This window comes from Chiloscyllium punctatum, chromosome 42, assembly GCF_047496795.1.
Source record: "Chiloscyllium punctatum isolate Juve2018m chromosome 42, sChiPun1.3, whole genome shotgun sequence".
NCBI lineage: Eukaryota > Metazoa > Chordata > Chondrichthyes > Orectolobiformes > Hemiscylliidae > Chiloscyllium > Chiloscyllium punctatum.
Window position 1 is genome coordinate 27,311,030 of NC_092780.1, and position 22,108 is coordinate 27,333,137.

The 22,108-nt window shown below is 44.8% G+C and overlaps 1 protein-coding gene across 5 annotated transcripts in view; it reads right to left on the reverse strand.

Moving 5' to 3' along the window:
* Window positions 1–2,817: 2,817 nt before the first annotated feature.
* LOC140465848 (acid-sensing ion channel 2-like) overlaps window positions 2,818–22,108 on the reverse strand; it is a 1,252,445-nt gene continuing 1,233,154 nt past the window's right edge. For 2 of the 5 annotated variants that reach the window (XM_072561692.1, XM_072561691.1), the window contains exon 9: window positions 2,818–4,405. In XM_072561692.1, coding sequence (XP_072417793.1) covers window positions 4,265–4,405 — 141 coding nt within the window. In that variant the 3' untranslated portion in view covers window positions 2,818–4,264. Of the gene's footprint in view, window positions 4,406–4,656; window positions 4,740–22,108 lie in introns of those variants that run through there. The other 3 variants (XR_011955168.1, XR_011955167.1, XM_072561693.1) reach the window with 3 other exon arrangements.

Consider the following 22,108-nt stretch of genomic DNA (forward strand, 5'->3'; position numbering starts at 1 on the left):
AGACACTTTAAAAGTTTGCGCTTTAGAAACAGTGTCTCCAATTCGTCAATCGCGTTACAGAGAATTCACATTAATTAAATGCGCATTATAGCAGAACAACCTGTACCTGACAATGAGGACAGTTGACCAGGTATGTCCTGTACACAAAATGCAAGACAAATCTGAAGTGGTCAATGGCCATTTCATCAGCAAAATGATGGTAGGTCTTAGCAACACTGCTATCAAGCAATACTTGCTCAATAATAATCTGTCCACTGATGCAGGTTATTGGATTCTGCCAAGTTATTCAGTTTCAGAACTGATTATACCTTTGGATCAAACATGGACAAAAGAGCTGAATTCCAGAGGTGAAGTGAACATGATTACCTCTGACATCAAGGCTACATTCGACTCGTTTGGAGATGCTGGTGTTGGACTGGCGTGTACAAAGTTACAAATCACCCAACACCAGGTTATAGTCCAACAGGATTAATTGGCAGCACTACCTTTTGGAGTGCCGCTCCTTAATCCCACCTAATGAAGGAGCGTCGATCCGAAAGCTAGTGCTTCCAATTAAACCTGTTGGACTATAACCTGGTGTTGTGTGATTTGTAACATTTGATTGGTGTAGCATGAGAGAGAACTAGCAAAACTACAATCACTGTGAATCGGGGGAAACTTTCCACTGATAGGGATCATACCGAGCATAAAGGAAGATGGTTGCAGTTGTTGAATGTCAGTCATCTCAGCTCCAGGACCTCTCAGCAGGAGTTCCTCAAGGTAGTGTCTTAGGCCCAACCATCTTCAATTATTTCATCAATAGTGCCCCCTCCACTGTTAGGTCAGAAGTGTGGATGTTCGTCGATAATTGCGTAATGTTCAGCACCATTCGCAATTACTCAGATGCAGAAGCAGTCCCTGACCAGATACATCAAGATCTGGATAGTACCTAGATTTGGGCTCACATGTCGCAAATTGCCATTCATATCACATAAATTTCAGGCTATGACCATCTCTAATAATTGAAAATCCAAACATTGCCCCTTGACATTCAATGGCATTAGCATCAATGACCCCTACTAGCTACATCTTAGAGGTTACCATTGAACAGAAGCTGAACTAGATTAGCCATATAAATACATTGAATACAAGAGCAAATCAGAGACTGGGAATCCTGTGAGTAACTCTTATTTTTGGATTCCCAAAAACCTGTAAATCCCTACAACACATAAATCATGACTGAGGTTGAATAGTTCTCACTTGCCTGGATAAGTACAAGTCCAACAATACTCAAGAAGCTTGACACCCCATTCAGGACAAATCAGCCCACTTATTTGGCACAACATCCAGAAACCTTCACTGTCTCCACCACTGATGTTCAGTAGTACCATCTAAAAGGTTACTGCAGAAATCCACCAATCCAGCAACTTCCAAGTGAACTTGATACTTCTAACCAAGCTGGTCCATTACAGCTGCAACACTGAGATCAGCATTTAGTTCTGCTCTTACGCCGTAGTCCCGTTCTCACGCAATCCTGTGTTATAAGAATAATGCATAATAACAGCACCATTAAAACTAATCACATTACAACCAATACATACTTTAAAAGTTTGTGCTTTAGAAACAGTGTCCCCAATTTGTCAATCGCGTTACAGCAAAGTCACATTAACGAAATGCATGTTACAGCTGAAAAATCTGTACCTGACAATGAGGAAAGTTGACCAGGTGTGCCCTGGACACAAAATGCAAGACAAATCCTAAATGGTCCAAGCATGACTACAACCATCTAGAAGGAAAAGGGCAGCAGGTACATGGGAACACCACTGCCTACAAGTTCCCACTATCTGAACTTGGAAATGTATTATTGCCCTTTCGGTGTCACTGGGTCAAAATACTTGAATGCTGTCACCAGTTCCACTGTGGGTGTACCTACAGTGATTCAAGTAAGCAGCTCACCACTACTTTCTTGCAGATGGTTAGGGATGGGCAATAAATGCTGGTCCAGCCAGTGATGCCAATGTCCCATGAATGAATTAAAAAAACACATTGTTTGACGCCACCCTCCCAATTAGAAATCTGTCCCAGTTAATTTAATGGTCAACATGTTTGCTGTATTCAATAATCATGATGTGGGTTAATTTATATTTTGTCAGGAAAGTATCACATATCTCAAAGGTGGTATGGAAGTGTGTAGCTTCACCAGAGAAATAGGTTGTAATAACAGTTAAAAGTCTTTTCCTCTGGGTCAGAGATTCTTAAACATGTTGCAGTGACCGCAGCAATTTTTCTTTGTACTTTGAGGTCAAATTTAGAACTGTTCTATTGGCACTGTGCCTTTCAAAATGGGACACTGTGAAGCCCCAAGCTCTTGGAGTCAAAAACAGGATATACCTTCTACCGAACTACATTTAAAACCTTTAATTAGCTGACTGACATTTACAATTATATGGACCTATCTATGATGCACCATTATGAGACATTAGTAATATATGCACACCAATGTAAAGTGGTTACAAAATACTATAAGCTCAGTAAAAGATTAGCTTTGAGAGGAAATTACTTTAGGTGTTATTATCGTATGAACACTCACAATAAACAGATGAACACTTCAGTTAAAATAGTGGACAACAGTAATACAATACAGTTGTGTCAAGTGTTCAGACATTAATACTGCACACGTTGGTTTCAGCAATAATGTGAATAAGAGAATGTTCTTCGCTTCATATGATTTTTCTATGATCCAGATTAGAGATATTTCATTAAACGTAAAAAAAGTCTGCTATTAGAATGCTGCAAAGGACACACAACTTGGAGGGCTGAAATCTTTGTTAGACTGCATCCATTTCATGTACTCTTTATTTAAGACACGTATCTACATTTCTTTTAAATACACAAAGAAGTAAATCAAATGAACAAACCTCAGTGCCAGCTAATATCATCTTAGTGGTTCTCTGTAAGAAGATGTTGGTTTGTAGGGGAGAATAAATTAACAAAATGAAATTATAAGTTTATATAGATCAGAAGTATTGATCTAACTATAACCAGTACTTTTTAAAAATTTCTTGACCTGTTCAATTACATTTTAGATAACTGAAAACATAATACAATAAACTCAGTACAAGGCATCTGCTTTATTCTTGGCTGCTGTCACAGTATTACTGGTTCTGTACTGTGTGAGGAGCCCACAGCACTTTGCACTGTTGCCACATTATGTGTTGTTGAAAGGTCTTTTTGGGAAAAACAAGTTCTCAGATCTTATTAAAGGTGTTACATGTTCTCCATCTAGTACATCTCACCACATAGTGTGCCAAAACTTGATAAAACCTTTCACACCATGATTGGGATTTGTGATGATCGGAAAATGGCTTGGTACTTAGATGCAAAGCACTCTCTTGTCATGAGTTTGCACTGTACTTGAAACCAAAGCAATGTCGCTGATTGGGAACACTCTTATCCACATTACAAGTTCATTTCTGTGTCATAAATTCATTGAGCACAGGATGGGTATGGGGGAGGCAGTGCTGGACAAGGAGTTCCTTCACTATATTAGTGAACTTTGTGAAAATCGATATTTCTCAATATCAAAACAGCACATCATAAACGTCAGGGAATGGGCCGATTGCAATGAAGTACAAGTCATAATGCAGTGGACTCAGCTTTTATGCTTATCTCTGGTGGATTGTACCACAAAACCTAAACAGTGACAATGGGAATAAGAAAATGATCTGCACATATGGTGAATGCTGGACAGGGTATCCTACTGTGTGAACAATGCTGGTCTACATTCTGTTGCTGCTAGCTACCGTCTTACTTTGCCAAGGATTTGCTACAGTGAGTGCACCATAAATGAAGCAAAACAAAGTGACACAATGTCACATGGAAGGAAAAGAAATGAAGAAGTGATGTTCTCAGCAAACATTTCCATCACAAACACATCTATTCAGTTTCTTTTTGTTGAAAAAATACCCATACAGATTACTTAATTAGTAACTTCAATTTTTGGAGCACATGAGGCAATGATTGGCTCATGCCCTGATTAAATGTCAAGATTGCAGACCAGGCACAATGCCCTCCAGACAAGAAGGAAATTCTTTCTGCGCTTTCCAAATCTGAAAGGACGCCTCTTCTTGCCTGGAAAGCTTCACAGTATATTGTACTTCACAAGGGATATCTTACAAGTCTTTATCTTGCAATAAAGCATAAATTATGCATTCAACAAAATCTGTTAGGTGTATAATAACAACACGGTTTTCCTATAAAGATGTTTGGCAGACTCGTGGCACAATTAGTTCAGCTGGGAAGAGCTTGGGTCCTGTTTCAGCGGCTCATCCAGGTTAACAGAAAGTGTTACCACATTATCATCGTGACTTCCTTCTTCCTCTCCTTTCTTGAAGCTAGTCAGGTCCATTAACTTATCCTTCATGACCTGTCGAAATACAAACAGGACCATTAGGACAATTTTCCTGCAATTCCAGATCGTGCTTACGAGCAAATAAATTCGACTAACTCCCATTCTGATCCCAACTACAATTTAACCAACTACAATTGTTTGTCATTTATTTTTCTGATTTACTGTTTTAAATATTCAACACTGTTGATACCTTTGAAGAGGATTTGGTGCACTCAACAATGTGAGGAGAAATGCAACAATCCTTTCTCCAAGAGTACTTGAACAATAGTGTTGCATCAACGAAGCATTTGTTTTTTCAACTCTCACACTGCTGGATTCTGGTGCTCATTTAATGAGTTCTTCTGACACACTGTTCAAAGATAAATATTCAGAAATCAAAATCAATCATGTTTATCTATTTGACTTACAGTCAGGGGCCCAAATGAAGTTTGTAGAAATTATATCATGCATATTATCTACAGGAATAGTGCCAGAAGACTGGAGGGTAGCAAATGTTGTCCCCTTCTTCAAGAAGAGGAGTAGACCAGTGAGCCTTACTTCGGTTGTGGGTAAAGTGTTGGAAAAGATTATAAAAGTATAAACTGCATTAGCTGCCAACATTTCCACCACCTCCAAACGGACCCCACCGCCAGGGATATATTTCCCTCCTCACCCCATTCGCTTTCCGCAAACACCGTTCTCTCCGTGACTAACTGGTCAGGTCCACACCCCCCAACAACCCACCCTTCCGTCCTGGCACCCTCCCCTGCTACCGCAGGAATTGCAAAACCTGCGCCCACACCTCCTCCCTCACCTCCATCCAAGGCCCCATAGGAGCCTTCCACATCATCAAAGTTTCACCTGCACATCCACCAATGTAATTTATTGCTCCCGATATGGTCTCCTCTACACTGGGGAGACTGGACACTTCCTTGCACAGCGCTTCAGGGAACATCTCCGGGACACCCACACCAATCAACCCCACTGTCCCGTGGCCCAATATTTCAACTCCCCCTCCCACTCTGCCGAGGACATGCAGATCCTGGGCCGCCTCCACCACTGCTCCGTCACCACCCGACACCTGGAGGAAGAGTGCCTCATCTTCCGCCTCGGAACACTTCAACCCTAGGGCATCAATGTGGACTTCACCAGTTTCCTCATTTTCCCTCCCCCCACCTTACCTCAGTTCCAACCTTCCAGCTCAGCACTGTCCTCATGACCGGTCCTACCTGCCAATCTCCCTTCCCACCTATCCACTCCACCCTCCCCTCTGACCTATCACCTCCAGCCCCACCCAAATTCACCTATTGTACTCTTTGCTACATTCTATCCAGCCCCACCCCCATCCCCCATTTATCTCTCCACCCTGGAGGCTTCCTGCATCTATTCCTGATGAAGGGCTTTTGCCCGAAACGTCGATTTTCCTGCTCCTCGGATGCTGCTTGACCTGCTGTGTTTTTCCAGCACCGCTCTGATCTAAACTCTGGTTTCCAGCATTTGCAATCCTCACTTCTGCCGAGACAGATTTCAGTGTCCATGTACACAGATCCCTGCAAGTTGCCACCCAGATTGATAGGGTTGTTAAGAAGACATACGGTATGTTGGCGTTTATTTTAGGGAGTTTGAGTTTCAGAGCCATGAGGTCATGCTACAGCTGTACAAAACTCTGCTTCACTTGGAGTATTGCATACAGTTCTGATCACCGCATTATAGGAAGGATGTGGAAACTTTGGAAAGGGTTCAGAGGAGATTTAATAGAATGTCATCTGGTATGGAGGGAAGATCTTATGAGGAGTGGCTGAGGCACTTGAGGCTGTCTTCATTAGAGAGAAGAAGGTTGAGAGGTGACTTAATTGAAACACATCAGATAATCAGAGTGAACAGTGATAGCCTTTTTCCATGGATGGTGATGGCTAGCACGAGGGGACATAGCTTTAAATTGAGGGGCAATAGATATAGGACAGATGTCAGAGTTAGTTTCTTTACTCAAAGAGTAGTAGGGGTGTGGCACACACTGCCGGCAACAGTAGTAGACTTTTGAGAGAGAGTGTGAAAGGCAGCCTCAACCTGGGAGGAGAAGTCAGGTTTCTTTAACAATTTAATACCAACATAGCTGCTTGGTCATGTTCGCGAGGGGATACCCTCTCCAAAGGACAGCCAGAGGCTGGAGTTGTGGACCAGCAGTTGTTGTGGGTTTAGGGTTGGGTATATCATGTGATCTGTTGCCTCTTCTAAACACTGTCTTACAATTCCCATCCCAAGCACATGACTAATGTGGGCCCCTGAATAAGGGCCTCAGTAGATGCAAATCTACACATCCTCCTGATTTTGTTGGGGGCCCATATTAAGATCCAGCCCTAGGCCTTAACCAGGGGACTGAGAGGACAAAGGGAGCTAGGGAAAAATCCTAGCAGGTGAGGAATGGGAGTAGAACACAGGAATTCTGGAAAATCTTTAACGTTCAGCAGAATATCCTGGAGGAACGCAGTTACCATCAGAGAGGTCTATGAGGCGGCTTTCTTGTTGCACTTGGAGGAAAGAAAACTGATCCTCTTGGCCCACAAATGGTGCTGTAAAATGTATGTAGCTTGTAGAGCCTTATCACCCCAACTTGCTGGCTCTAACAAAGAGCCAGCAGAAACTGGTTAACAATAAAAAAAATATTTAAAAATGGAAGCTACCTTAAAAGGTTTCAATAACTGACCTCTTCCTGAGAGTGTTTGTGTTGCCTCATTCCTCTTCTGCTTCCAACAAAACCAGAAATGAACAGGTTGGGACTGGGTTTGAAACAGTTACATTTTTTACTTCTCAAGTACCTCAAAATCATTGTTTTTAGAGGTTAAAATGGTGCCTGATGTAGTGATAGGTTAGATTTGGTATACAGAACACCAAGGATTGGACTTACTCGCTTTTTCAAAACTTCTCATAAAGTTATAACTGTTACAGGGGACATTTCATTGGTCTCAGTATTGACTAAAACACCTAATTTGGATCATTGACTCGACTAATTTTTAAAGAACTTAAACAAAATGCTAAAATCATTGGTTGAATACGGTGATAGGTTAAAGTTTTACTTATGTAAATAGAAGATAGCTCCTTAATTCCAAGGGCTGGTGAGCTGTGAGAGGAATGCATTTGAACATCAACAGTTCCTGGAATCCATGGATGTTTCCATTGCCTTGAATGGATGATTCTGATGTTGATCACAACATGTACAAAGGAAGGCCATTGAGAGCACTTCCATAACTTAGGTCCACTGCTGCAAATGGGAATATGCAAAGGGAATTAATACTTTAGATTTTAAGATCAAAACGAATAAAAACAGGAGTAGGCCATTTGGTGCAAAAACCCTTTTGTGTCATTCAATAGGACCATGACTGATTTGATCTTAATGCCACTTGGCTTTATCTCCTCTTTCCTGCCTATCACCCATTGTCCCTTGTCAATCAAAAACCTGTCTCACTCAGTTTCCAGCATCTGCAGTCCTTACTAACTCCAATATATCCAATGATCTGGCTTCTATCTGTCTCCCTCTCTCTCTCTGGGGAAAAGAATTGCAAATACTAATAATAATTTGAAAAGAAAAACTCTCCTCCATCTCCAGTGAGATTCCTTGGGTTTAGATGTTAATAGTTGTTTCGAATGGCTGTGCCATGCAAGAGATGGCAATTTTTTCAACTCAAAGAATCAGAGATTGAGGAAACTAGTTGGAGAATCATCATAACTAAAAGTAGATAGACAATGACTGGCAAGAATAGCTCAAAAAGGTAAAAACAATGACTGCAGATGCTGAAAACCAAATACTGGATTAGTGGTGCTGGAAGAGCACAGCAGTTCAGGCAGCATCCAACGAGCAGCAAAATCGACGTTTCGGGCAAAAGCCCTTCATCAGGAATAAAGACAGTGAGCCTGAAGCATGGAGAGATAAGCTAGAGGAGGGTGGGGGTGGGGACAGAGTAGCACCCCCACCCCCACCCTCCTCTAGCTTATCTCTCCATGCTTCAGGCTCACTGCCTTTATTCCTGATGAAGGGCTTTTGCCCGAAATGTCGATTTCGCTGCTCGCTGGATGCTGCCTGAACTGCTGTGCTCTTCCAGCACCAAGAATAGCTCAAAATCAGTAAAAAGATCTGGAACTAGATCCAGGGAAGTTAACATCAATGGGTTTCAGTCAAGAACTATACCCATGATTCTGGACAGCTGCACTACCCAACAATGATGAACAGACGATATACAACTCAGATGGTGTTTGTGGAAGGCAGACCTCATCAGAATTGAACGAGACTTCTGAAAGCTTGCAACTAAACGTTCTGAGAGGATTCAGAGCTTTGTGAACACAATCAAAATAGCAAAGGTAAGACAGTGAAAGGATTGCTTGTAGATAATGCCAGACTTTGTATTATTTGTAGGCTTTGACTGAAATGGTACTATTGTAATGCAGAAGTGGTGGCTGATAAATATTACCTTCATTTGTAATTCTGACTTACCCCACATACTTCTGTAGGGAGTGATAAGGATAGCCAGTCATCAGGTTGCAGAAGACTGCCTTACCGAGGGGTCATAGAAGAGAGGGAAGAGATTTGATCTAGTTCTTTTGTTCAGATTGAAATTACATTTTGTGACAAGATTATTTTTTAAAGATTGAGTTCTGATGCTTTTATCCAATATTTGAGCACCACAGGAAAGCAGCTTTAATTGTTAGGATTTCACTTCAGATTGGTTTTGTAAATGTAATTGTGGTTCTCTTCCCAGATGTTGCCAGACTTGCCTAATTTCTCCAGCACTCCCATTTTTATTTCAGACCTCCAGCATCCGCTGTATTATACCAACTCAACATGTCTCTGTGTAATTTTAAATATTTTATATATTGACATTTGAATAAAGTGACTGGAAATCCTTCTTTAAAGTTGACAATGCATTTAAAATTTCAATAGTTCTAGTGATTCACAATGTTTTAAATAAAGCCGCTAAGCTAAAGCATGACATTTAAAATTTATTTAAGACATGCTAGTAATCCTGCGAATGATCACATCAACTGGAGAAAGATGATTTGATAATTTGCCTCTATTACTGAATAGGCCCAGTACTTCAAAACTCTTCAAAACTCTTTCAGAGCCTGTCACCTTGCTTATGTGCCAGTTATCAGTTTATCCAACTGGTAACAACCTACATGCACTGGAAATGTCTCACATTATGTTCAAAACACTTACAATCCATATGTCACTTTATCAATGCTTTACAAGAAAATGGTCTGCTTTGTTCACTGCCACTGAAGTTTCATTTGTAAGATGGAATTCAGTCAAGCAAATGAGGAATTTAACCAATTAGATGCAACTTTTATCCCATTGTGTGTCACACACAAAATGGATGCAGGAAAATCTGAAATGAGCTACTGGTTTCTTAAGGTCCCAACTACAGAAGTAGCAATCATTACCATTATGGTTACAGGGGTCTTTGGTACTGCGGGAAGCATCCTGCCTCTGAAACAGAAGCTCCAGGTTCAAGTCCCACTCCAGGACTTGATAGCCATGGAAGGTGCATTCATAACGTGCCCAAATAGGTTACGTATCAATCTGCAAATCCTTTTAGGCAATGGCAGATGGCAACATCGACAGAGATCCCTGGTCAGCCATGTGATGAAGCTATTACTATCCATAACTCCAGCTTACAACATGATGTCAAAATGTACGTAGCACAGCAACTCCATGGGGAGCTAATTGGCTGAAGTGAATCAGATTGATGTCAACAGTATGGGTTTTAATTCCGATTCTACTTGGGATGAATTTGGGACCTGTCTCCTTGTCCTAGCCATGATGGAGGTCATCACCCTGATAGCTGGATGTTAATTGGGAAGAGAACTCAAGAAGTAGATTATGGCAACTCTTCAAAAATAAGGTGTAAAGCAATTTGGGAAAGCCTGAAGTCATAAAAGATGCTATATAAATGCAAGTTTTTTTCCTGTTTTCTGTAAAATACATTACGGAAACAAATAAATGTATTCAATTCAGGGTGTCAATTCTGCACCAGATCAGGGGATCAAACCTCTTAGGTTCCCTTGGATGACACCAGAGAAAATAGAGGCTAAAGAACTTGGTATGACCCCATCCACCACTTTACCAAGGTAGGATTGGGATTTCACCAATCGGTTCGGCCACTGTTGGAATATTGCGCGCAATTCTGCACTCCTTCCTATTGGAAGGATGTTGTGAAACTTGAAAGGGTTCAGAAAATTTACAAGGATGTTTTCAGGGTTGCAGGATTTGATCTACAGGGAGAGGCTGAACAGGCTGGGGCTGTTTTCCCTGGAGTGTCAGAGGCTGAAGGGTGACCTCATAGAGGTTTATAAAATCATGAGGGGCATGGATAGGATAAACAGACAAAGTCTTTCCCCTGGAGTGGGAGAGTCCAGAAGCAGAGGTTTAGGGTAAGAGTGGTTAGCACTGCTGCCTCACAGCGCCAGAGACCCGGGTTCAATTCCCGCCTCAGGCGACTCTCTGTGTGGAGTTTGCACATTCTCCCCGTGTCTGCGTGGGTTTCCTCCGGGTGCTCCGGTTTCCTCCCACACTCCAAAGATGTGCAGATCAGGTGAATTGGCCATGCTAAATTGCCCGTAGTGTTAGGTAAGGGGTAGATGTAGGGGTATGGGTGGGTTGCGCTTCGGCGGGGCGGTGTGGACTTGTTGGGCCGAAGGGCCTGTTTCCACACTGTAAGTAATCTAATCTAATCTAATATCAAAGGGACAAAAGGGGCAACATTTTCACGCAGAGGGTTGTGTGTGTATCTGGATGTGTATGTGATTAGGAAGAGTTTAGAGGGATATGGGCAAAGTGCTGGCAAATGGGAGTAGATTAAGTTAGAATATCTGTTCGGCATGGACGAGTTGGACTAAAGAGTCTGTTTCTGTGCTGTACTTCTCTATATGATTCTCTGACTCTAAGATGCTGATCACTTGGGAGAGTCCTAGAAAATCCATGACAATGCAGAAGACTAGTTTTTCTTTGATCTTTGTATATGGTACCAAAAGTTGGGAAAATTGGTTACGAGATTTCAGAAAATCAAATGTTCTGAGGAAGGGAATCCTACTAGAGAATCATTTTATTTCAGTAACACTCACATGTAATCACCACTGTTGCTATCAGTACTTCTGCAGACTACAAGTTATGGAATCTAAGGGTATGACAAGCCATGTCTCACTGCATACTTCCTTCACATCGATATTCAAAGCTGTTTTTGAGCTGTCAGCTATTCTGAATCTGTGATAGTTGTTTTGTTATTAATGTTCAGCTTTTGTTAGTCTTCGATGTTGGCATGTCTGATCTGGATTCCCTAATGTAAATCTGTACTTTCAAATCAGGGATCAGAACTGTTCATGGTCTGTCACTCTATTTCCAGTTTCTTTTAAATCTTCTGGATGATTAGGGCTAAAAATTAATGATGACTGGTTTTCAGGCAGGCATGCAATGATGCACAGATAACTGACTTTCAAGTTGACATGGGCTGTGGTCCTCATTTGAATACTTAGCAGCAGTTGCCATTACTTTTCACTCCTTCAACAACAGCTCGTACATACAAAGTGGTCTTGTGTTGGTGTGGTAGTATCCCTACCTCAGAGTCAGGAGGTCTGAGTTCATATACCATCTGCTCCAGAGGTGTGTCATAACATCTCTGATAGGTTGATCGAAAAATATCTGAGTACTCTTACATTTCTAAAGAAGTAATTATCAATTCAGATAACAAAGACACTTCCCTTTGTGAATGGAATCTATTGACAATTCAGCCTTTGCAGGTATTTTCAAATTCAATTACAGGATGTGGGGATTGCTGGTTGCCCTCTGTACCACCACGTGTTACAGCTTCATATTTTCATGGATATTATCCTAATCAAATTGTTTAACCTCTGGACCAGGTGGGACTTGAACCCAGGGTTAAAGGCTCAGCGGTAGGGATATTTTCACTGTGCCATGAAAACCCTCTTTACATTTATGTAATTTTTCTTCATCCCCAAAATTGCTATCACACTCAACTCAGTGACTTTCCCACCACCAAAACCAGTGTGACTTCTTTTTTTGAACTACTACCAGTAATCACCACTAAATATTTACAAGCAAAGCCCATTATGGGCAATGCAAACCATCAAAAGTGAGGGAGCAGTAAGAGAGAGGGAAGGGGTTTTTAGATTTTTTCTTTTTCTTTTTCTTTTTCTTTTTTTCTTTCTATTTTTTTTTTCCAGGGCCCTAACGTAAATCTCCTGTTAATTTTTTTTTTTTTTTTTACAGCTGTACACAAGAGACAGCAATTTTACAAGGGAGGGGATCAGCAAAACCAGGCCCCAAACCCTACCGTACAATCATTTTACAGGGAGATTCTAATCTCCTGTTAATTTTTTTTTTCTTTTTTTTTCTCTAAGTGCGGTAGTGCTTATTTTTTTTCCCCAGCACCCATGGTGTGTGTGTGCAGGTGTGAGACACAGTGAAAAGACACAAAGTGCACGAATCTCTATTCAATTTTCACCACCAGGAAGATAGGAAAGACACCCGAGTGGCCAGTGACAAGCACTGCCCTTCAAACCACAGGGCAATGCTGTGTGATCAAAACAGTGAAGGGGAGGGTAGGGATCAAATCAAAATAGAGTTGGAGGGAGAAATGATGCACTCCACTCCCTGCGGCGCCCACCTCTCCCTGAACGACTCCAGGGCGTCGGTGGACACCGCGTGCTCCTTCTCCAAGGACACCCGGGCTCTAACGTAACCGCGGAAGAGGGGCAGGCAGTCGGCCCTAACTACCCCCTCCACGGCCCGCTGCCTGGACCTGTTGATGGCCAGTTTGGCCAGGCCCAGGAGCAGACCCACGAGGAGGTCCTCGGACCTGCCCTCCCTCCTCCGTACCGGGTGCCCGAAGATCAGGAGCGTGGGACTGAAGTGCAGCCAGAAACAGAGGAGAAGGTTCTTAAGAAAATCAAAAAGAGAGTGCAAACGCCCACACCCAATATATACATGGTCCACGGACTCCACAGTGCCACAGAACAAGCAGTTGGGCTGGGAGTCCGTGAACCACCGCAATCTGCGGTTGCAGGGGACTGCTGCGTGCAGCACCCTCCACCCCAGATCCCCGAGAGAAAGGGGGAGGACTCCCGCGTAGAGAGCCCTCCACTGGGGATCTCCACCGCCCGGTGGCAAATGGGCACGCCAAGGCGTGTCCGGACGGTGGATGAGGGAGAAGAGGTGGACGGTGTGCAGCAGCAGTCGATACAGGGCCCTCCTTTTTATGTCCCTAAAAGCAACAAAATTAAAATTCCGGAGGCGGCTCAGGTTGTGGGGCACAGGCTCCCGCGGGAAGTACGGGACCCGGTTTTTAGATTTATTTTTTTTTCTTTCTTTTTTTTTTTCTTTTCTTTTTTCTTCCCGAGTGGCCAGTGACAAGCACTGCCCTTCAAACCACAGGGCAATGCTGTGTGAGCAAAACAGTGAAGGGGAGGGTCGGGACTAAATCAAAATAGAGTTGGAGGGAGAAATGATGCACTCCACTCCCTGCGGCGCCCACCTCTCCCTGAACGACTCCAGGGTGTCGGTGGACACCGCGTGCTCCTTCTCCAAGGACACCCGGGCTCTAACGTAACCCCGGAAGAGGGGCAGGCAGTCGGCCCTAACGACCCCCTCCACGGCCCGCTGCCTGGACCTGTTGATGGCCAGTTTGGCCAGGCCCAGGAGCAGACCCACGAGGAGGTCCTCGGACCTGCCCTCCCTCCTCCGTACCGGGTGCCCGAAGATCAGGAGCGTGGGACTGAAGTGCAGCCAGAAACAGAGGAGAAGGTTTTTGAGGAAATCAAAAAGGGAGTGCAAACGCCCACACCCAATATATACATGGTCCACGGACTCCACAGCGCCACAGAACAAGCAGTTGGGCTGGGAGTCCGTGAACCACCGCAACCTGCGGTTGCAGGGGACTGCTGCGTGCAGCACCCTCCACCCCAGATCCCCGAGAGAAAGGGGGAGGACTCCCGCGTAGAGAGCCCTCCACTGGGGATCTCCACCGCCCGGTGGCAAATGGGCACGCCAAGGCGTGTCCGGACGGTGGATGAGGGAGAAGAGGTGGACGGTGTGCAGCAGCAGTCGATACAGGGCCCTCCTTTTTATGTCCCTAAAAGCAACAAAATTAAAATTCCGGAGGCGGCTCAGGTTGTGGGGCACAGGCTCCCGCGGGAAGTACGGGACCCGGTTTTTAGATTTAATGCGCGTGCAGCCAATTAATAGCAACCACCTGTTTCTTCTTAACTTGAAATAAACTCAGTAACAATCATAACAATGCAATTACCCAGACATTAACACCAATGTAGGTTGCTTGTTGTGGCTCTGACCTGAAAGAATAAAGGCAGTGATTGTGGACTTGGAGCAACCTTCAAGCTTATTGTGGAGCTTTAAGGAGCAGTTTGTGTCACTCTTGGTTCCATTTTGCACTGTAATGTTGAACAAAACTCCTGTTATGGTGGAGACTGCTTTCATGACTGGAAAACCTGTCATATGCTCTATTTAGGGAAGCCCAAATTAGCAGATGAATCCTTACATAAGCCATGTATCACTCCTAACATATAGATGGGTGTCAAAAGCTGTTTTAAAGGGGCCGCCCAAAACATTGACAAACCCATTTTGTGTTTCGACACATTTAACACATCCTTAGATAACTGGTACCTTTTGATCGTTTTCCACTTGAAAAATGACATGAGGTCTTCTTATAAAATTTTTTTTGTATAGAATCCCTACAGCGTGGAAATAAGCCATTTGGGCCATTAAGTCCACACCGATCCTCTGAAGAGTAACCTACCCAGACCCATTGCCCTACCCTATTACTTTTCATTTCCCCTGACTAATGCACCTAATCTATGCATTCCTGAGCACTATGAGCAATTTAGCATGGCCAATTCACCTGACCTGCACATCTTTGGACTGTGGGAGGAAGCCGGAACACTCGGAGGAAACCCGCACGACACGGAGAGACTGTGCAAACTCCGCACAGACAGTCGGCTGAGGCTGGAATCAAACTTGGGTCCCTGGTGCTGTGAGGCAGCAGTGCTAATCGCTGAGTCACCACACCACCTGTTTGTTGCACTTTGTGTTTGAATTCTTTTGCAAGCTAGACAGCATATACTGGTCTCGATTTACCCTGACTTTGCTCATTTTGAGATTTATAACCAAAGTACACCATTCCGTCTTCAATAATGCCTCTTAATTCTAATTAGAGACACAATAATTTTCTGTCACAATTATTCTTCCATTTACACGTTCTCTCTGCATCTGAGAATAGTTACCATCATACTTTAACTTCAATGGAAACAAATGATCTAATTACCTAATTGCAACCTTTATCTTCAGCAAAGATTGGCACATTTACTTCACAGGAAGTAATGTGTCCTGACCAATATCTATCATAACAGGCATTGAGCAATATTGAAGTGGTGAAGGGTTTAATTGTGAAGTGTTGACTGTTGCTGACAGTATCAGAGATTTGTACCTTCAGTCTGAAATGTTGAAGGACCTAATTAGGTTTGTATTTATATGTGGGTATGTAACTGAATCCAATTTATAAAGACTTAGGACTTAAAGAATTATTTTTCATTACTATTTTCTTTTATAGAATCAGAATGATTCACTGAAGAGACTATTCAGCCCATTACGCCTGTGAAAGAGCTAGCCAACTAGACCCTTGCCCTTTGGACTTTGCCAGTTATAGACCAAATCTTAGCCGGACATTCATACAGAAATGAAACTGTGGTGAAAATGAAACATTTCTGTTCACAATAGATGTTGGATGGAATTTCTCACACCTTGATTGATGTGGGCTGCGGTGAGAAATTTTGGTGAACTGCTTGAGATATTGAGTAAGGCCTTTCATGATGTCAAAACCAACAAGTCACATTTTCCAACCGAACCATGTGTCAAGACGAGATTCTCACTTGTCAGTGGGAAGGGCCTATTGACGGGGATTATCACTCATTACCACCCTCATTATTACATTATCTCATTGTATTAATATGCAGTCAACCAACCACCAGATAGAAACCAGATGCTATCATGCAGCATTGCCCATTGATGTGAAGGGCAGTGCTTGTCACTGGCCACTCGGGTGTCTTTCATATCTTCCTGGTGGTGGAAATTGAATAAAGATTTGCGCACTTTGTGTCCTTTCACTGTGTCTCACACCTGCGCACACACACCATGGGTGCTGGGGAAAAAATAAGCACTACCGCACTTAGGCGGTAGTGTGGGGGTTAAATAAAAAAAATAAAATAAATAAAAATAAACAAGAATGTTGGCCCGGGTGTCCTTGGAGAAGGAGCACGCGGTGTCCACCAACACCCTGGAGTTGTGACTAAGAAAAGAAAAAAAAAAAAAAAAAATCATGCAGCATTGCCCATTGATGTGAAGGGCAGTGCTTGTCACTGGCCACTCGGGTGTCTTTCCTATCTTCCTGGTGGTGGAAATTGAATAAAGATTCGTGCACTTTGTGTCTTTTCACTGTGTCTCACACCTGCACACACACACCATGGGTGCAGGGGATAAAAATAAGCACTACCGCACTTAGGCGGTAGTGTGGGGGTTAAATTAAAAAATATTTTAAAAAAAAGGAAAAAAAAAATACAGGGGATACAAGCATTGCCCTGTGAAAAAGAAAAAAAAAAATTAAAAAAAAAATGAAAAAAAAAATCATGCAGCATTGCCCATTGATGTGAAGGGCAGTGCTTGTCACTGGCCACTCGGGTGTTTTTCCTATCTTCCTGGTGGTGGAAATTGAATAAAGATTCGTGCACTTTGTGTCTTTTCACTGTGTCTCACACCTGCACACACACACCATGGGTGCAGGGGATAAAAATAAGCACTACCGCACTTAGGCGGTAGTGTGGGGGTTAAATTAAAAAATATATTAAAAAAAAGGAAAAAAAAAATACAGGGGATACAAGCATTGCCCTGTGAAAAAGAAAAAAAAAAATAAAAAAAAAATGAAAAAAAAAATCATGCAGCATTGCCCATTGATGTGAAGGGCAGTGCTTGTCACTGGCCACTCGGGTGTTTTTCCTATCTTCCTGGTGGTGGAAATTGAATAAAGATTCGTGCACTTTGTGTCTTTTCACTGTGTCTCACACCTGCACACACACACACCATGGGTGCTGGGGAAAAAAATAAGCACTACCGCACTTAGGCGGTAGTGTGGGGGTTAAAAAAAAAAATTTAAAAAAAAGAAAGAAGAAAAGAAAAGAAAAAAAAAGAAAAATAAAAGAGCTCTTGTGAGGAGCACTGCTTATCACTGGCCACTTGGGTATTTTCCCCTTTTGAGAAGTGTGTGTGTATGTGTATATATATACACACACACACGCACACGCACACGCACACGCACACGTGCAAGGACTCTCCTCCTTGAAGGGGACTGCCTCACTGAAAAAAAAAAATCATGCAGCATTGCCCTTTGATGTGAAGGGCACTGCTTGTCACTGGCCACTCGGGTGTTTCCTTTCTTTCTGGTGGTGGAAACTGAATAAAGAATTGTGCACCTTGTGTCTTTCACTATGTCCTGCGGCAGCGTCCAGCCCAGGCCCCCGGCACCCAGCACATCCCCGACCCTGGTCACCCTCACCGCCACGGCCATCCCCTCTGACAGCCACTCGAACCCGCGAGTACAGAGGTGTAGATTCCTGAGCAACGACTCCCTGACGACAGCCGCTACTCTTGCTGGAGGATAGGCGCAACGCACAACATGGGGGCTGGGGAAAAAATAAACACTACCGCAGTTAGGCGGTAGTGTGGGGGGTTAAAAAAAAGAACAGGAACGTCAGATATTCTGTTCACTCTGAGAGCTGGCTCTGAAAAAGCTGGACTAGTGTGTGTGCAAGGACTCTCCTGCTTGACTGTGTCTGAGGGGAAGGGAACTGTCCCTGGACTAGCTGCCCCACAAAAAGAAGAAAAAAGAAGTGTCAAGACATTCTGTGACAAAAAAAAGAAACCAGATGCTATCAACTGGGCCAAATGCTCCGGACTACTGGTCGGTCCGTGGCGGGTGGACTCTCTGCCGGAGGAATTACGGGGGTTCAGCTGGAGTACCACCCATCTCCTCTACCTGGGGGTCTACCTCAGCCCGGCTGAGGAATCCTGGATGGCAAACTGGCAGGAGCTGGAGGCCAAAGTCTCGGCTCACCTAGGCCGCTGGACAGGACTGCTCCGAGTGCTATCTTACAGGAGTTGAGTGCTGGTCATAAACCAGCTGGTGGCCGCCATGCTGTGGTACCGGCTGGTCACTTTGGTCCCTCCTCCTGGCTTTGTTGCTGACATCCAGAGAACGTTGGTCGACTTCTTCTGGGACAAAAAGATGCACTGGGTCACTGCGCAGGTTCTGAGTCTCCCTATTGAGGAGGGCGGTCAGTCGCTGGTGTGTGTCCACACCCAGATCGCGATGTTCTGCCTTCAGACCTTGCAGTGATACCTTTACATTGAGCCTCCTCCTGGGGGGTGCGCCCTGGCGACATATTTTTCCACCAGGTGCGTAATCTCAACTACGACACGCAGCTCCTGTTCGTCAACTGTGACGGTTTGGAAGTCGCCCTCAAGACGCTGCCTGTGTTTTATCAGGATCTGATCACTGTCTGGAACATGGTTGAATCGCGTTGCGCCTACCCTCCGGCTGGAGTAGCGGCTGTCGTCAGGGAGTCGTTGCTCAGGAATCCGCACCCCCGTACTCGCGGGTTCGAGTGGCTGTCAGAGGGGATGACCGTGGCAGTGAGGGTGACCAGGGTCTGGGACGTGCTGGGTGCCGGGGGCCTGGGCTGGGTGCTGCCACAGGACATAGTGAGCAGGGCAGCGGTAGACATCCGGTACATGGCTACTGCCATTTGAAGCCTTAAAACGGCGGTGCTCGGACCCGATGTAGTGCACCAGTTGGAGGATGCTCAGGTGTGCGGTGGGATCCCGTCCACGCTCACCCCAGCCCGGACGGAATTTCACATTGGCCCAAAGGTCCCGTACTTCCCGCGGGAGCCTGTGCCCCACAACCTGAGCCACCTCCAGAATGTTAGTTTTACCCCTTTTAAGGACATAAAAAGGCAGGCCCTGTATCGACTGCTGCTGCACATCGTCCACCTCTTCTCCCTCATCCATTGACGGACGTGCCTTGGCGAGCCCATTTACCACTGGGCGGTGGGGATCCCCAGTAGAGGGCTCTCTGCATGGGAGTTCACCCCCTTTCTCTCGGGGATCTGGGGTGGAGGGTGCTGCACGCAGTGGTCCCCTGCAACCGCAGATTGCGGTGGTTCACGTACTCCCAGCCCAACTGCTTGTTCTGTGGTACTGTGGAGTCTGTGGACCATGTATATGTTGGGTGTGGGTGTTTGCACTCCCTTTTTGATTTTCTCAAAAACATTCTTCTCTGTTTTTGGTTGCATTTCAGTCCCATGCTCCTGATCTTTGAGCACCCGGTACAGAGGGGGGAGGGCAGGTCTGAGCACCTCCTCGTGGGTCTGCTCCTGGGCCTGGCTAAACTGGTCATAAACAGGTCCAGACAGCGGGCCGTGGAGGGGGTCGTTAGGGCCTACTGCCTGCCCCTCTTCTGCAGTTATGTTAGAGCCCGGGTGTCTCTGGAGAAGGAGCACGCGGTGTCCACCAACACCCTGGAGTTGTTCAGGGAGAGGTGGGCACCGCAGGGAGTGGAGTGCATTATCTCGCCGTCCAATTTTATTTTGATTTAGTCCCTGCCCTCCCCTTCACTATTTGATCACACAGCCCTTTGATGTGAAAGGCACTGCTAGTCACTGGCCGCTTGGGTGTCTCTTTTCTTCCTGGTGGTGGAAACTGAATAAATATTCGTGCACCTTGTGTCTTTCACTGTGTCTCACACCTGCACACACACAACATGGGTGCTGGGGAAAAAAAAGCACTACTGCAGTTAGGCTCTCATGTAGGGGTAAAAAGAAAAAAAAACAAAAAGGAAAAAAAAGAAATGAAAGAAACCAGATGCTGAGAATTCCCAACATGAAAGTCGGAGCAGGTACCTGGCAACTCCAGCTCACTGCTTGTTCCTCCAGACCTTCAACTTGGACACCCAGCATGAAAATCTCAGACCATGCTCCGCAGCAGTGACCCACATCCAGGGACATTGGCATTTAACAATGCCAGCTTCTGCACATTATTATGCCACATGTCTGATCCATGAAAAGGACACTGTTCACTTTCTCACTGACCTGCACTTCATGTTGAAACATCGTCGCAAGCTCACCGACTGGACCAGGCTCAATCTCAGGCTGCCCGTTCACTCTCCTAGTGCTTCGTTACTTCGTGCCAACCTGGAAGCTCACAGAAACCCTGTTTTGCCTTGCCTTCCTTTGCGGTTCAGGACTTTATTACCTCAGTCACACCTTTAAGGCTCACAGTGCTTCTGCCTTGCCTTGCAGGTTAGTGCAGGTACAAAGGTGAGCAGCTTGTCATGCTTATTCGGAATCATCAGTCAAGATAGTGCACATTTCGCTAAACTCCACTGCCCTATATTGATCTCACATCTGCATCATGTGTCAACCACATACACATCAAACCCACCACGGGTACATCAGCAAATGTTTCAAACTTGAAGGGGAGGGGTTCTCAGTGAAACTCAGGAAGGCTGCCATCAGTCAGAAAGTCCTGTTACAGTCAGTCAAGTGCAGTGTTCATTGACAGTCCAGGGTTTTTGGCAAGGTCAGCTGTCCATATGGGACAGGCAGGACCAGGGTTCCATTTCACTACAGTCTGGGGAGTGGGACATGGTCAGTCCTGCAGGCCCAGTGCACAGAGGCAGGAGCCTGGCTCATCAGTCAGGGGTAAGTGCAGAGAGTCTTCGTGGGTGTGGTCAGGGCTGTCTGTCAAAGTTAGGCAAAATGGGTGGGCCATGGTCAGAGTTGGGAGTCTAATTAATGTCAAGTGGTTGGGTCACCAGGAAACACTACTTTGCGAGGGAAGTAGGAGAATTAATGCTACAGATTGGAGGCCAAAAACTGAGCTGTTGAGGGGACAATGAAGGGGTGGTACCAGTATGTGTAGGAAGTCGTGGCATGGTATGGGAGTTGATGGGTCATCATTAGCTTGGGTTCAATGGAGGGACTGTGCATCGTGATGGTGGGCAGGGCTAAACTATAATCATAGAGCTCAGGGGGTAAGGGCGAAGCTTGCAGTTGTGACTCCGGACAGTGGGTGGATATGTGTGGAGGATTGGTAATGATGGGCCATCCAGACAGTGCCAAGTAGGAAGGGACATGGAGGTTCAGGGTGGAGAGAGAGATCTGATGACCAGGCTGAGCCTGGGGCTCACAATGTTTAATGTGACCTGCATTAGCTTCCGTCATCCCTCGACTCCTATTCACAGCCTGCAGAAAGGAAATGGCTGCAACCACACCCAGAGTGGGCAGAGTTGCTGATAGTTTTACTGCCCCACATTGCGGGAACAACTTGTGAACAATGGCAGGCCCTTCAAGAGGCGATTACATCAGTCACACACTTGCAGGGTCCAGGCTGAAGTTATCTGCAATCATATCATCATGCATGTGAAACACATGCACTGTCCAACTGTGTTCAGTGCAACTGCTGCTCATAAACAATATTGACCATGTCATTAACCCTTGCAAATTGCAGACAGAAATCTCTATGAGGCTGAACTAGTCCCAGGTGAACTTAAAAGAGGTACCTGCAGGTCACAGAGCACACAGCTAATGCAACTCCTCACAGGCTGCACAGGG